Source organism: Phoca vitulina, unplaced genomic scaffold (genome assembly GCF_004348235.1).
Source record: "Phoca vitulina isolate PV1807 unplaced genomic scaffold, GSC_HSeal_1.0 scaffold10, whole genome shotgun sequence".
In the NCBI taxonomy this organism is placed as follows: domain Eukaryota; kingdom Metazoa; phylum Chordata; class Mammalia; order Carnivora; family Phocidae; genus Phoca; species Phoca vitulina.
The window spans coordinates 42,883,733-42,899,508 of NW_022589713.1; the positions used below are offsets into that span (position 1 = coordinate 42,883,733).

Below are 15,776 nucleotides of genomic sequence, written 5' to 3' on the forward strand. Positions count from 1 at the left end.
GGAAGGGAAAAATGAAGGGGGGGAAATTGGAGGGGGAGACGAACCATAAGAGACTATGGACTCTGAGAAACAAACTGAGGGTTCTAGAGGGAAGGGAGGTGGAGGGATGGGTTAGCCCGGTGATGGGTGTTAAGGAGGACACGTATTGCATGGAGCACTGGGTGTTATACGCAAACAATGAATCATGGAACACTACATCAAAAACTAATGATGTAATGTATGGTGATTAACATAACATAATAAAATAAAATTAAAAAAAAGAGTTCAAACTGGATGTTAAATTTTATGAATACACTTTTATCACCTCTAAAGGTATTTCCTTCAATTTTGTTTTATTCAGATGATAAAACGTATTGTTTTCCTAAATTTGATTTTTTTCATTCCTGAAATTACTGATGCTTAGGTTGTGCTGTATTTTTTTTTAACATACCGTTCTCTTTGATTTATTAACATTTATGATTTTATTATGAATGATTGGCATTTTGACTTTTATCTTTGTCATACCTAGGCAAAACTTTTAATTGCTATAATTTAAAAATATTTTATAAGAAATCTTTCTAAAATATGGTACTTCCTGCCTCCTTGAACAGAGCACTCTACCCAATTTAACATTTTCTTGACTCACTACCCCCATTTTGAGCAATATGATGTGTAATGGGCCCTCTGGTCCCATTGAGGTATGAGCAGCTGCTGCTTCTGCATTAAATGCTCCCCAGACTTCTCTCTGGAGTTCTTGGGTTTGCTTTTTTTTTTTTCCTATGCCTTCAAGTCCCACTTCTTTCTGTAATAGTCCCTCTCTTACCTTTACTTGGCTCCTTTTTAATGGCTGTGGGATTAGAGGCTGCATAATTAAGCTTGTTATATAATGATTTCCAAAATGAGAGTAAATAGACTCTGAGTAAGAGCCTGGGGCCCTATTCTCCAGATGAAAAACATCCGCTTCATGTCATGGATTTTTAAATATACATTTTGGGTTTGGGGAGATAGTTTACTCCCTTTTTAGTTGTTGGTTGTTCCAGAGAGTAGAGTCATAAAGTTAATTGGTTTGTTTGTTCATCTGTTCATGTGTCCATCCATTTCTCCAACTGTCCATCCCTTCACCTGACACTTATTTCTTGAACTCCTCCACGGTGCTGTAGACCAGATAGCTGAACTTGAGTAGGTAAGACGCGGTCTGCAAACCAGCGTCTGCCTCACAAATAACATGGGGGCGCAGTCTGAACTGTGTTGTGGTAATTTTCAGTTAATAAAGAACTTTTACTCATTGGGGCACCTGGGTGGCTCGGTCGTTGGGCATTTGCCTTCGGCTCGGGTCATGGCCCCACATTGGGCTCCTGCCCTCTCCCACCCCTGCTTGTGTTCCCTCTCTCGCTGTGTCTCTCTCTGTCAAATAAATAAATAAAATCTTTAAAAAAAAAAAAACTTTTATTCATTTATTTTTTAGTTTTATTCTCTCTGGTAGTAATTTTCATTTCAGATTTTAAAGTTTTCGTAAGAAGAATACTGTGCAGAAAAGAGTTAACATAGCAGGTCTGCGACTGTTCCCCTAAGAAAGGCCGGCTTGCGGGGTGATAGGCCAGCCCTCGGCAGGCCGGCGTCTTAGAAATTGGTGCTCATAGTGTTTCCAGTCACCATTTAACTGCTGGGTGTAGTTCGGGCTGCCTGGCCTATTGTGCAGACAGCAGGGTTTACTCTGAATGTCTGCTTTCCTCCTGGGAGGGGTTTTGATTCTTGTTAGAGGTTGCTGATGTGTCCAGCCCCCAGTAAAAACCTTGGTCACTTGAGTCTCTTACGGGCAGAAATAGCCCACACATGTGTTGCATTTTTGTTGCTGGGGAAAAGATTGTTCTCTGACCTCTCATGGGAGGAGGAGAGCATAAGGATGTGCACAGAATCCTCCAGTCTCCACCTGTGTCCTTCTCCCTTAGGATTCATCTGTATGTTCCAACCATGTAGCTCTACTGAGTATCTATCACGAGCACATCTCTGAACTTGAGGGTGCTCTTGGGGACCCTGCCACAAATGCCTAATTTTTATTGGTCTCTTACTATGCATGCAGCCCAATACTAATCCTTTTACTGGATTGTCTCATTGAATCTTCCCCCAAAGAGATCTCTGTGAGGCAGGTCAGTGTCCTCACCCCCTGCTGCCAAGTGAAGCTCTTGGAAGTTCCATGAGGTTAAGTGTCCTGTGCAGGTCCTATAGCTCATACGTTTATCTCGGTGTCTTTATGTTTGCACCTTATGGTGTATTGCTTCCGTTGTTCAGAGGAGAGGTTAAGCGAAGAAAACCACTGAGTCCTTTTTTCATCACTTTATCATCGCAGGTATGAGCACATCCTCACAGAGCCAGGCCCAGTCCCAGCATACGCTCTGAAACTGCTAGTAGCCATGACGGAACACAACCCGGCTTTCACCAGGTACTGTAACTCCAGCTTTGTTTTTCTTGTTTTTCATCTATAGAATGAATTTCATATGTTCTAAAAACGTTAAAGATGATGAGATTCTGAAAGATTAACAATTGAGTTACCGAAGTGGTCATTTCTCAAGTTTGAGGGTTTATGGTATCTCACGTTTATGCGGTTTTGGTCTCATTCTCATATTTTTATCCCTTATTGGATTTGGATACTCTGGAATTCATGATGCTTTAAAATTATAAATTCTTGGGGCACCTGGGTGGCCTTCGGCTCAGGTCATGATCGCAGGGTCCTGGGATCGAGTCCTGCATCAGGCTCCCTGCTCGGTGGGGAGCCTGTTTCTTCCTCTGCCTGCCACTCCCCCTGCTTGTGCCCCCTCTCTCTCTCTGTCAAATAAATAAATAAAATCTTTAAAAAAATTATAAATTCTTTAAAGAGAAAAAACTAACACACATTTTAAAAAATGTCAATTGGTGCTTCCTATTGTACTGAGCAGTTGTTTATTAAATCTGTCTGGTATTTATAGACTCTTATTTTCTACCATTTTGTTAAATTGACATACTTTTATTCAGCAAGGGAGAGCTTTTGCCTCTATGGAAGGTACTACGTGTGATGAGGCCGAATATTTTAGAGCTAGTTTCTAGGAGACTGGCACCTGCTTTCAGTCTGGCACGGGAGAGTTTGTCGGAGAGAGCCCAGCTCCGTAGAAGGGGCGGAGAAGAGGAGGCCCTCCTTGCTCTCAGTCAAGACAGCTAGTTGTAGTTGTTAGGTGATGGCCGAGGACCTCTGGCTTGGGACACCTCTACGGTTGGTCTTTAGGAAAGAACAAAGTCACGCAGCCCCAACCACCTTGTTTTCATCTGCTCCGTTGTTCTGCCACAGAAGGTACTGCGTAGTGATGAGCCACCATCAGTGTTAGGAGTGAACAGGAAGGTCTGTTTGTAGACTCTCCATATTGGGTGAAAGGCTGAACTGCAACCTTTCTGGTGGCTGGGCCAGGGCACGGAGGTGTGCCATGACTGAGTCCCTGGGGTGCCAAGGTGCTCTCGGGCTTTGGGTCATCTGCAAGGCTGAGGCTGAATGTAGATTTCAGGCCTGTTTCCAGGCTGTGAGCAGCCTCATTCATTTCCAGAGAGTGACATATAAATACTACTTTGTACTCTCAATGTCATGTTGCAAAAGAATTTGGGGAGCATGTACCCTTGCCAATTCTAAATCCTGTGTCTCTATAGCCTTTTAAAAGTCTGACCAATGAGACTTCCAAAATCATCACTCAAAGGTACTTTTCTCTATTCCTACAGAAGAAATTTCATTATAAAGAGTGTATCTGTATTAGAAGTCAAATATAAATTCATATAGTTACTTCTTTCCTGGAGTTTTAATACCAGGTACTAATACTGTATACTAATTGTATCCTTTCATTAGATGGGGCAGGTTGCATTTACTTTTTTAATGTCAACTCTTGCTCACTCATGTGGCATGATTTCTAAGCTCCTTCCTCTTTTTGCCAACTCTCTATGAAATTCATCTGAATTTCCTCACCTTGCGGGGAAGAACCTAGTGAAGTTCGTGACTTATATATAATCTTTTTATTTTAAAAATGAGTAAGCTTGGAAGACACTTTATTCTTTTTTTTTTTTTTTACCTTTACAAGCAGAATTCAATGAACAAATTTTTAAAAGATTTATTTTTTCATGAGAGACAGAGAGAGAGAGAGGCAGAGGGAGAGGGAGAAGAAGGCTCCCCACAGAGCAGGGGTCCCAGAATCTCAGGATCATGACCTGTGCTGAAGGCAGATGCTTAACCTACTGAGCCACCCAGGCGTCCCCTCAATGAACTAATTTTGATAAATGTTTTTCTTCGCTTTGACAAGTAACATCTGAATATATTGTATGTGTATTACAATCCAGCAGTAAAATCTAGAGGTTCCCTCAGCTTCCTCGTTTCCCTCCCACACTGCCATACACAGGTCTCTCTCCCAGGAATAATAGTTGTTGTTTTGGTGTGTGTCTGTCCTGAATCTTTTCTGGCTGTTAAAAGTCAGTATGCATATCAGAAATAAATGGCATTGCTTTCTGGTTGTCGATTTTAAAAAAAATCATAGATAGTACCCAATAATACATAGATGTATGTATTTTTCTGAAATTTGCCTTTTTATTTATCAAAATTATTGGGAGATTTTTTATATCAGTATTTATTCATACTCTTGGTGATACCTTTGCTAATGGATGGAAATGAGATTTCATTTTGCATTTACTTACCTACTGACAATGTTGAACCTCTTAATGTTTATTTACTATATTTAATTGTAAAAGGTGCATAGCCTTCAGTTTCAGTTCTTCTTTGAAATATCTCCTGTAGAGAAAAACTCCTATATATACAAAGATTTCCACTCAGGCAAATAATTTTTAAAATGAGAAAAATAATTTTTAAATTATAATATAGCCATAATATACAACACCGTGTAACAGATTAAATGGGCAAGATAAATTTGAATACAGAGATATCCAAATAATTTTGTTACCTGAAACTACTTATGACCCTCCCATTTAAATACCACCTTTGCTGTATATAAGGTCTCTTTCTGGATTCACTCTTCTGTTTGTTTGCTTTTCTTTCTTTCCTTTTTTTAAAATTTATTTGAGAGAGAGTATGCGTGCAAGAGAGCACAAGCAGGGGGAGGGGCAGAGGGAGAGGGAGAAGCAGGCTATCTGCTGAACAGGGAGCCGGATGTGGGACTTGATCCCAGGACCTTGGGATCATGACCTGAGACGAAGGCAGAAGCTTAACTGACCCAGCCACCCAGGTACCCTGTTTGTTTGCTTTTCTTATGGAAAAGGCAAACAGTTTTGACTGAGGCTCCAGAGGTGAAGGGCAAAGCATTAAAAACCTATTGCCATCCACCCCACCTTCTCCCCACCCCACACCTTGAAAGGGAGGTCCTAGGCCCACAGGCTGTAGCACAACCTGTGTGCAACTTGCAAGGTCTATTCACACACCTTGACGGGAGGGATGGGGAAGGGAAAGTAATTAGACTTTGAAGTTTGTTTTTATTTCCCTAACTGGAGTTGTAAAAAAGTGTAACATTTTGGAATTGGCAATAGATTTCCATTGGGGGGGAAATATATATATATGGACAGATAGATATAGAGATATAAAGATACATATACATATATATATAAACAGATACAGATATGAAGATATGAAGATTTATATATAATATAGATAGATATATCAAAAGATAGATACTGAGAAGTCTTGTTCCTTTCTCTACCCATTCTGTTCTTCCTTCAGCTTCCCATTATCATAAATGGCTTACCACTTTTATGTTGTGTCCTAATGCAAGCTAATGTGAATATGTATTTTCTCGTTTCTCCCTTTTACACACAAGTAGCATATTATGTATGTTTCTCTGCCCCTTGATTTTTTTTTTCATTTAACAGTGTATTCCCAACATTTGTTTCTGTAGCAATATATAGAGAGCTTTCCTGTTAGGTTTTATAGTTACAGAATCTTCCATTGTATGGATGATGTATCATAGTTTATCTAATTAGTGTCCAGTGGATAAACTTGAGTTCTAATCTTGCAATATTGCAATGAATAATCTTCTATATCATCTTGTATGTATGCTTGTACATCTTATGGGATACATTCCTAAAGTTGGTGTTAAGGTATCAAAGGATAAATGCATTTGAAAAACCTTTTTAAAGGTATGGCCAAATTGTCCTTCATGGGGATTTTACCATTTTCCATCTCCAAGGGACATGTTTGAGGATGCCTGTTTCCCTGCAGCTTTGCCATCAGAATGTGTCATTAAACTGGAATTTTTCCAGTGTGATGAGATAGGTTATTTCAGAGTAGTTTTAATTCACATTTCTCTCATCGTGAGTGTGGTTGAATATCTCTATTGTTGGGGCATTTGTATTTTTTTGCTCATGCTCTTTGCCAACAGTTTCTTTGTCTTGGCAGTGCCCCTCCTCAAACTGAATCACCTCCTGCCTGGCTTTCCATTGCACACGGACACCGTAGTCTGCTAATCCATTTTACTTTGAACAACTTTCCAATTTTTTGCTGTCTTGAATAGTTTGGCCAATGAGTTTTCCTTTGCATGTTCCTTGGTGAATCTATGCACATGTCGCCATTGGGCACCCATGCTGGAGTGGAAGTACGAGCTCACAGAGCTGGTGCTTCCCCAGATTGAGTAGATACTGCCAAGCTGTTTTCCAGATTCATTGTACCAATTTGCATTCCTGCTGCCATTGTGTGGTTGTCATATAAGCTTTAAAAAAATTTATTTTAAGTCTGGTTTATTGAGGGACAATTTACATAGACTAGATCTCACTTATTTTGGCTATACAGTTTTCTGAGTTTTGAGAAACATGTACAATTGTGCACCACCACCTCTATCAAGATAGAATATTTCCATCACTCCAAAATGTTCTCTCATGCCCCTTTGAATATTGCTTATACAGACTGTTTGCTTGGAGAATAATACGACCAGATTGATTTTATATTTCATTTTAATTTTTAAAATTTATTTTTTAAGGGGTGCCTGGGTGGCTCAGTTGGTTAAGCGTCTGACTCTTGGTTTCAGTTCAGGTCATGATCTCAGGGTTGTGAGATCCTCCATCGGGCTCCTTGCTGGGTGTGGAGCCTGCTTAAGATTCTCTCTCTCCTTCTGCGCATCCCCCCACTTGCATGTGCGCATGCACACGTGCTCTCTCTTCCTCATATAAATAAATCTTTCTAAAAAAGAGAAAAAGATGATTTTTTAAGAGTTAATACATAACACAATACAAATTTCAGTATTTGAAAGAGTATACAGAGAAAAGCATATTTTTACCCAAAGAGAAAGCCACTCTTCTCAGTGTGTGTGTGCGTGTGTGTGTGTGTGCGTGTGTGTTGTTTTTCATACAGATGGTAGTATGCTATATGCACCGTTCTGCACTTCTTTTTAAAAATACATACCACAGCTTTATTGGGATATAATTCACATACCATCTGTACTTCTTTTTAACAGATGCATAGGCATTGCATTTTATGAATACTCCATATTTATTTAACAAGTTCCCTTTTGGTGAACATTTATGTTTTTCTAAACTTTTGGTATTATAAAACAAAGCTAAATTAATGACATAGGCCATTCATCCCATGTGTGAATATATATGTGTAGGATAAGTAATGAAAAGTGGAATTACTTCATCAAAGGGTACATAAGCCAGCGATTCCCAAACTTATCTGTACATTAGTGTCATCTGGGGAATCTTTTAAAAAGTCCGAAGACTAGCCACACCCCAGCCCAACTAAATAAAAATCTCCAGGCACCAGTAATTGTTGACTCTCGCCAGGTGATTACAATGTGCAGGCGAGCTTGGGAAGGACTGGTCTAAGCATTTGTATTTTGACAAATATTTCCCAGTTGCCCCCCATCTAGGCTGGGCAGTTTATTCTCCACCAGCAGTGTATGAGAGTGCCTATGTGTGCCAGACCTTTACTGCATTTGTGTGTATATGTGTTTGACCTTTGCCATTGTGATAGGTGAATATTCCCTCTTTGTTACTAATTTCTAGTTTTCTTGCTTTGTGATCAGATCATATTTTTGTTTTTGCTAATTTTTATTGGATTTTATTTGTGGTATAATAGGTCAGTTTTTGTGAATGTCTTATGTTTAGTTGCTTACTGTAACTAAAACAAAGTTAGGTCTAACCCTGAAAAGAGTGTCATCCGTCCCTAACTTTGGCCCGTGTCTTAAAATGGTAACTCATTAACCTAGGAGATTGTCCCCAGTCACTTGGTAGCAGTGACTTTTAGGCAAAATGCCTAAAGTGTATATCAAGGGTAGAATGCCTTAATTTTTATGTACAGATAGATTTCTAGTAATATAAAATAAACATGAATGATTTATTATAAATTTAGCTTATTTATTGGCTCCATCTGCATCACGTTCTTTGAAGTATAGTCATTTTATCTTGTATATATAATTGACCCTTGAACAATGCAGGGGTTAGAGGCATGGTCAAAACTCCCCCACAACTTAAGGACTAGTAGCCTAGTATTAACTGGAGGCTTTACTGATAACATAAACAGCCAATCAACACATATTTTTTATGTTATATGTATTACATACATACATAAAGTAAGCTAGAGAAAAGAAAATGTTATTAAGAAAATCATAAGAAGAGATGACATTTATAATACTGTACTGTATTTATAAAAAAAAAAATCCATGTATAAGCGGACCCATGCAGTTCAAACCAGTACTGTTCAAGGGTCAACTGCATTTAGAGTTTAAAGTACCAAATAATAACCACTAGAATATTAAATCATCCTATGCCAAGTGCAACATTATTTCATTGTGTTTATTCTTATTTTAGAGGATTCTTAGTGGATAAAGAAATCTTCAAAACCTTAGAGTACAATTATGAATTTATTATTCCTTCAAATAAGAGACAAGAGCGTGATCAAATCTGCATTGTATCTGACTGGGATTTTTTTTTTTTTTTTAAACACCTCTGCCCTGGTAAATCTAGTTTCTGACTGGGTTTATAGCAGAAAGGTAAATTGTTTACCACATTGGTCCAACATTACTATCAGAAGGGATGTGTTAACTCCTCTGAGCTCTGCCCTTTTCGCTCTCCTTAATTTTACAGTAGGTTGCACTGAACCATTGTTCTCAGGGAGAGCGCTACCCCAGGAGCTCGTTTCCATTAAGAGCTAATTAGCTTTCAGCAAATCTTCCTTAGCAAACAAATTGAATTTTAACTTCTTGAGTTCTTTTGGAGCAAAATTTACTTCTTACCTTGAATTGCAAAAGGTTGTCTATGCTCTGTATCTAAGGATTATCATTTTAGTTTGCTCGAAAAATGTTAGAGCTGTTTGTTTTATGGCAAGGTTCACAGAAATGCCTTTTGAAGAATAAAATTTTAGTGATCTCTTAAATGAAATTCATGGTGAATCCACAGTATAGCCTTCAGTGAAAAATACTTCTGCCTTTACAGTCACCAGGCTTCAGCTGACTTCCTTCATTGGTTTTTGGTTCATTCGTTCGTTCATTCATTAAACTAATCAGCAACTACTGAATGATACAAGGATAAGAGACAGTTAAAGTTCTTCCCCTCAAGGTGCTGAGGACTTAGTGGAGGAGACATTTATCAATAGGGTCCTATAAAACAGTGTAATAATTTCAAAGGTACAGTCATGTCTAGAAGGTTATGGGAGCAACTAAAGGAATTTAACCCAAGTAGTTGTATGATTTTGGCCAAGTTTTTTTTTTAACTTGTTTGTACCTAAGTTCCCTCATCTGGAAAATGGGGGTAATATTAGCGTCTGGTCTACAGAAAATGCTGTGTAAATGTTCCCCTTCTTCCTCCCGCCCCTTCTCCTTACTTCTCCTTTTCGTATGATTAGAGGAAGGATTAGCAAAGGAAGTATTCCTAGAAGAGGTATCCCCTTTGACAGTAGAAAGAAATGTTTGGTGACACCGATTGAAACCAGAGCTCCAACACCCTACAAGGAATTGGAAGGAAAAAAAAAACAAAACAGTTTTTCAATAACAGAAACAAACTGTATGGGGCTGTCTTACTAGTTTGACTGCATAACAGAACCGTGGGAGCCATAGAGAGCATCCCCCCTGCACAAGACGCCTGCCATAGGCATTTGCCTTTTAATTTATATTCCTTTTTTTTTTTTTAAGATTTTATTTATTTATTTGACAGAGAGAGACACAGCGAGAGAGGGAACACAAGCAGGGGGGAGTGGGAGAGGGAGAAGCAGGCTTCCCGTGGAGCAGGGAGCCTGATGCGGGGCTCGATCCCAGAACCCTGGGATCATGACCTGAGCCGAAGGCAGACGCTTAACGACTGAGCCACCCAGGCGCCCTGCCTTTTAATTTATATTCTTAATAACATTTGTTTTTGCCATATTATGATATATTTTAATTTAAATTTTGTAGCCTGATGAAGCTAAAAGCCCAAATTATCAGAAATGTCAGAGATGTTTGAGAGGTTTCCCTGTCATTAAAATAAGCCAGTTAGGTGTTTTTGCCCCCTCAGTTAGCTGAATTTACCCAGTTAAATATTTCCTCTGATGAAATCTGTGATTGAAATTACTATGTAATACAGTAACGCTTTATTGTTACAATTAGAATGAATTGATTTCTCCAGAAATGATTTGCTGCTTCTCAGGTTGTCTGTGGCTATCAGGAAGCCTCATCATGAGGGGGCGCCTGGGTGGCTCAGCCGTTAAGCGTCTGCCTTCAGCTCAGGTCATGATCCCAGGGTCCTGGGATTGAGCCCCGCATTGGACTCCCTGCTCCGCGGGAGGCCTGCTTCTCCCTCTCCCACTCCCCCTGCTTGTGTTCCCTCTCTCGCTGTGTCTCTCTCTGTCAAATAAATAAATAAAATCTTAAAAAAAAAAAGCCTCATCATGAGAAGCAAGTCAGTCTCTGAGTCTCTGCAGCTCCCATTTCCATTCTAGGGTCACTCTTTTGTGACTACCCCATTTATTCTTTACGAGCACTCGCAGAATAAAACACAAGGTTTTACCAATGGGCGCCGAGCCTTTGAGCATCTATTTTTACCTTCTCTTTCCTCTCTCGTGGACATAGCCCATGTTCAAGTGTTCCTTGCCACTTGTTCAAATTGGGTATATATCTACACTTCTTACTAAAGTACAGTCATTTCAGGGGATAAAGCAAGCGTAAAAGATTGAAAATACTGAGCCATTTTGGGTTTGTGCCTTTCACCAGTTCCTTGAACCAAAATATTTATTTTTTTTTTTGTTTTCCTTTCTCTCTGCCTTGATTTGGGATTATAGTGCTGCACCCTTGTTCAACACATATTCTTGGTACTTAAATATTAGTTGAGGAGAATTTGGAAATTAAATTAAAATTGCCCTAATGATCAACTTTGCTGGGGTATTTTGTGTACTTCCACTGAGATTATCCTCTAAACAGTTAGAAGCATTGTTTTGCTCTTGGAAAGTTCAGCATTTTTTTTTTTTCCAGGGAAGTTCTTTTTCTTCAACTGCTAGTGGTGATTAACTGTCTTTGAAAACTGTTAGTAGAATAGCACCTTGCAATCGAAAGCTATTTCTAGGTCAGAGTGGATGGTTTCAGTTGACTTTTTTGCTGTGACATTTACATTTAAGGAAAGCATTTAGAGTTTATTGTACACCTTTGCAAATAGTGCTTTCCCAGTTGTGTATTGCAGAGCCATGTTCAATTTGAGTGGGGATTCAATAAAGCTTTTTGTGTTTCACAAGATTTTCTTAGGTCTATTGACTTACCCTTGTCATCTAAAGAGTTTGGCAAACTGTGGCCCACAAAGCCAACTGGCTTGCAGCCTGTCTTTCCGTGGTCTGTAAGGTAAGAGTGGTATTGACATTTTTAAAGAGTCGTAAAATTTACAAACACACAGATGCATCTGAGACAGAGACCTTGTGTCCAGCAAAGCCTGAAATATTTACTTTCTAGCCCTTTTCACACAGTGTTTCCTGATCCCTGATCTAAAGGAATAGAACTTTTTTTTTTTGGCCTTTATTCATGAGAATGTAGAAATATTAAAATTTTAAAGCTGTTAGGGAACTTTGGAGATTATCTGGGTGTTTTAAAATGTAGATTTTTTGCTGTTGGTGTGTTGAGGTGTGGTGTGGTGAGGTCAACAGATCAGGTGAAAACTGTCCTGGAAAAGATAGCGTGTTATTCTCACAGATCCAAAGAGGAGGGGGTATACCACACCAAAGGCGGCCACATGAAGAAGCAACAGGGTCAGTCAAGAGGCATAGGAAGTGAGAGGCAAATGTGGACCAGAGCCCTTATTGTAGTTTACAAAGGAAGGAATGGGTGAACAGGTTTAGGCTTGACTAGTTTGAATAAGTTCACTGGGCTGTGGGAGTATAGGGGCTATCTCTAGTCATCTGGTACCTGGCCCTGGGGTGTCGGCCTGGCCTGGAGTGGAAGAGCGCCATAAAGGAGGCGTTGGGGTTATGGCTCTGGATTGGTTGGTTTGCACAGGAAAGGGAAGCTCAAAGGAGAGTTGTTTGCTGTTTCTGAGAATCAGTTGGCCCTGGGAGGGGCATTCCCTCCAGAGTTAGCAAGGCCTCAAGATGTTAAAGAAACAAAAATATAGAATAAAAATACATGATTAGTACACTGGGCTAATGTCTTCATTTTATACATAAGGAAAATGAGGTCCCAGAGGCAGTTGGTGTGCCCCAAACCTCAAGTCAATTTGAAGATCAGGTTTTGGATCAGACTTCCTGGTCCATTGTTCTTTGAACTACCCAGCAGAGCCACTTTTAAAAACAAACCCAAGTGGATATCACAGTGGACTTTGGAGTCCTCTTAAGTTTCATTACATCACATTTACTTAGAAGAGTGGTCCAGTTCCTCAACACAGTCATCTTCACTGTCATGTGGATCTGTTAAGAGCAAATGCATGATTCTCCTTTGTGTCCCTCTGCCATCATCACTAGGTTCTGGCACCATCCTTCTTTGATTTTTATCACTGTGGCAGCTCTTGGCACAAATGTGGTTAATAATATGATCCTGGTTCCCGGTTCAATGGAACCTCTTCCTTCCCTCATTCTAGGTTTGGGACCCTCCTGTGCTGATGACTTAAAAAACACCACCTGGGTTGAAATCCCTCGTCATTACATTAATCATGCTATAATTCATCGCAGTATTTCCTATAGGAACAAATGTAAGTGTTTATGTAAGCACTCACGGAGTAAGTATTCAATTAATTCTCTCCTTCCACCCCGGCATTCTGTTTCTGATGGAATTATGGAGGGACACCAACCTAAAACCTTAGGAACTGATCCAAGGCATTCTCTTTTCCTGAATGATGTGTGAGGAAAATCAACGGTAATTGAAATCTGTTTCGACATTATGTTTTCAGAAAGAAAAAACTCTTAACATGGTTTTTGCCTGCTGCTGGTGGAAGTATACACTTCTGCTTATTTTCTTCCATTATCTTGCTTACTATCATGGAGCTTTTCCCGAAGTTCATGGTGAGCTGGTGAACATTTCATTGCCTATCCTTACTGTATGGGGGTTCAGTTGGGTCCATGGAGATAGTTTGGCTCTCTCGTCAGAAACAAATTAATCTTTGAATATTCTCATAGCAGCCTATATGCTTGGTCATTTCAGTTTTCCTCTTTTGACTCATGTGGGCTCAGTGACAGCTCTCCTTAGGGAGTGGCAGGCAGCGCCTGGCTGGGAGTCCTACATGTTGGTGTCTCTGGCCACATGGTGCCCAGACTTGAGCCGCTCACTGCATGTCATGTCAGAAGCCAGCTTTTAGTGGAAGTGTTTAGTCAGAGAGGCCCCTGGTATTTTGGGGGCTCCAATCAACAATTCACAGTTCCTTCCTTCTGTATTTAAATAAATGTTCAGAGATATCATCATCTTTAACAAAGTGATACCTAACATTTTTCCCTGAAGTATTTCCTTACTTGCCCATGAGAATTCATTTGCTTCCTTTCGGTTTTTCACAGAAGCTCTTAAAGTTTTGCTCTTTATTTCCATCATAGAATTATGGACCTTCAGGGCAGAGTCAGCTTTGATAGTTTTCTACTTGCAAGAAAAGTTAATATTATTCATTCATTCCTTGAGTCACCCCAAAAAGAGTTGTGTTTACTGAGATAGAACAGACATGGTCCTGGTTTTCATGAAGCTTATGATTCCATGGGGATCATAGACAATAAACAAGGAAATCGATAAAAAATCTGAATTTCAGTTAGTGGTATAAAGAACAGAAAGCAGGGTTAGAGAATGGGGAGTGATGGGCTGGGGTCAGCTGTTTCCGAGAGGGTGCTCGGAGCTTCCCTGGGAAGGTGGTAGAGTTGACTGGCTGTGTGGGTGCTAGCTTCATAAGTAAAGAAGCAAGCCTCTGATTTTCAGGGACTTCCAGAGGAAGAGAGTACTCACAGTGTCAGATGCCTCTGAGAGTGTCTGGAAGATGAGGATGGAGAAGTCACCATTATAGTGGCAACAGGAGTAACTTCTTGAGGGGTTATTTTCACTGGTGGGTGGGGCAAAAGCCTAGTGGGGTTCATTGAGGAGGGAATGCTTGAGGTGGAGACAGGGAACCTCAATAAATCTAGAGAGACTTTTCCTCTAAGGGAGAGCTGAAAAATAGGGAGCTGGAAGGAGAAATGGGGCCACAAGCATTTCTTGTTACTTTCAGGATGAGCAATATTTTAGAGACATTTCTATGTTGATGAGAATGATTTAGTACAGAGGTTGATTACCTACAGTTTATGGGCCAAATCCAGCCCACCTGCTTTTGTCAATATGATATTAACAAACACAGCCACATGGATTTGTTTATGGTCTGTGGCTGCTTTTGCATTACAGTGGCACAGCTGAGTCATTGTGAAAGAGACCACATGGCTTGCAAAGCCAAAAGTATTTACTTCTGATCCTTTACTATAAAAGTTGCCCAACTCTTGATCTTGGAGGAAGGGTAAAACCGATGAAGCAAGAGGGCAAGGAGTGGCTTGCTAGACTGACATCCTGTCCCCTAGGGGGTGTCCCCTGCAGTATTACCTAAGGGAGAAGTGCAGGAACCCCTGCACGCGTGGAGGGACCATCGATCTGCGAAGTTAGAAAGTGGTGTTCTGCGTTTGGGAAGCTTGCAAGTGAGACTTTTGAAGTGCAGGTTGCCATTAGTGGTCCTAAACCTGTAGAAACTGGGTACGTGAGGATGGGATAAGAAAAGTGTTTGGAAACCATGAGGTCAATGAATTGTGAGGTCAAGGTATTGCATTTCTATTTGGATAATTGGAAACTAGATTATATATTCCCATTTGTAGAGTATTTATGAAAACAATACCAGCACTGTACTAAAGACTTGTTTATGTGTTTCTATTTGGGGCTGTTGTCATTTGTTATTATCCTTTGTTTCTTCCTTTAAGACAGATAGTAAAAATGGTATTGTGGTCACTGAAAAATGGTGATCATTATTGTGGTGAGCATTATTTTTATGAGTTCCTCTTTTCATACTTGCCTTTAAAAATAATTAGGTAATAATTATTTTCCCTGTGGAAAAGAAGTCTTACATTTTTCTTAATAAACCCTTTAAGCCTGTTCAGAATTACTGTTTATTTTTAGCCCTTTCAGATAGGACAGAGGGACTCACCTTTTTGGGGGGTCTCAGTCCTCTCTGGAACCCTTCTTAGAGAGGTAGGTGTTACCCTGGGAATTGTAGGCTTCAGGGGCAGTGGTTTTTATAAGTTAAGGGTTGTATAGATTCTTGGAGCATTCCTACACGTTCTCTTTGAACTCCTGCTTAAAGTGAGTGTCATCCAGGTTCCTTGCTACATATATATACCCAGAATGTGGGTTACATCTCAGGTG

General features: G+C 39.9%; 1 protein-coding gene across 8 annotated transcripts in view; it reads left to right on the forward strand.

Moving 5' to 3' along the window:
- ULK4 (unc-51 like kinase 4) overlaps positions 1 to 15,776 on the forward strand; it is a 609,379-nt gene that overhangs the window by 241,950 nt on the left and 351,653 nt on the right. For 7 of the 8 annotated variants that reach the window (XM_032408919.1, XM_032408921.1, XM_032408920.1 and 4 more), the window contains one exon: positions 2,327 to 2,419. In XM_032408919.1, the coding sequence (XP_032264810.1) occupies positions 2,327 to 2,419 (93 nt within the window). Of the gene's footprint in view, positions 1 to 2,326; positions 2,420 to 13,005; positions 13,085 to 15,776 lie in introns of those variants that run through there. The other variant, XM_032408925.1, reaches the window with a different exon arrangement.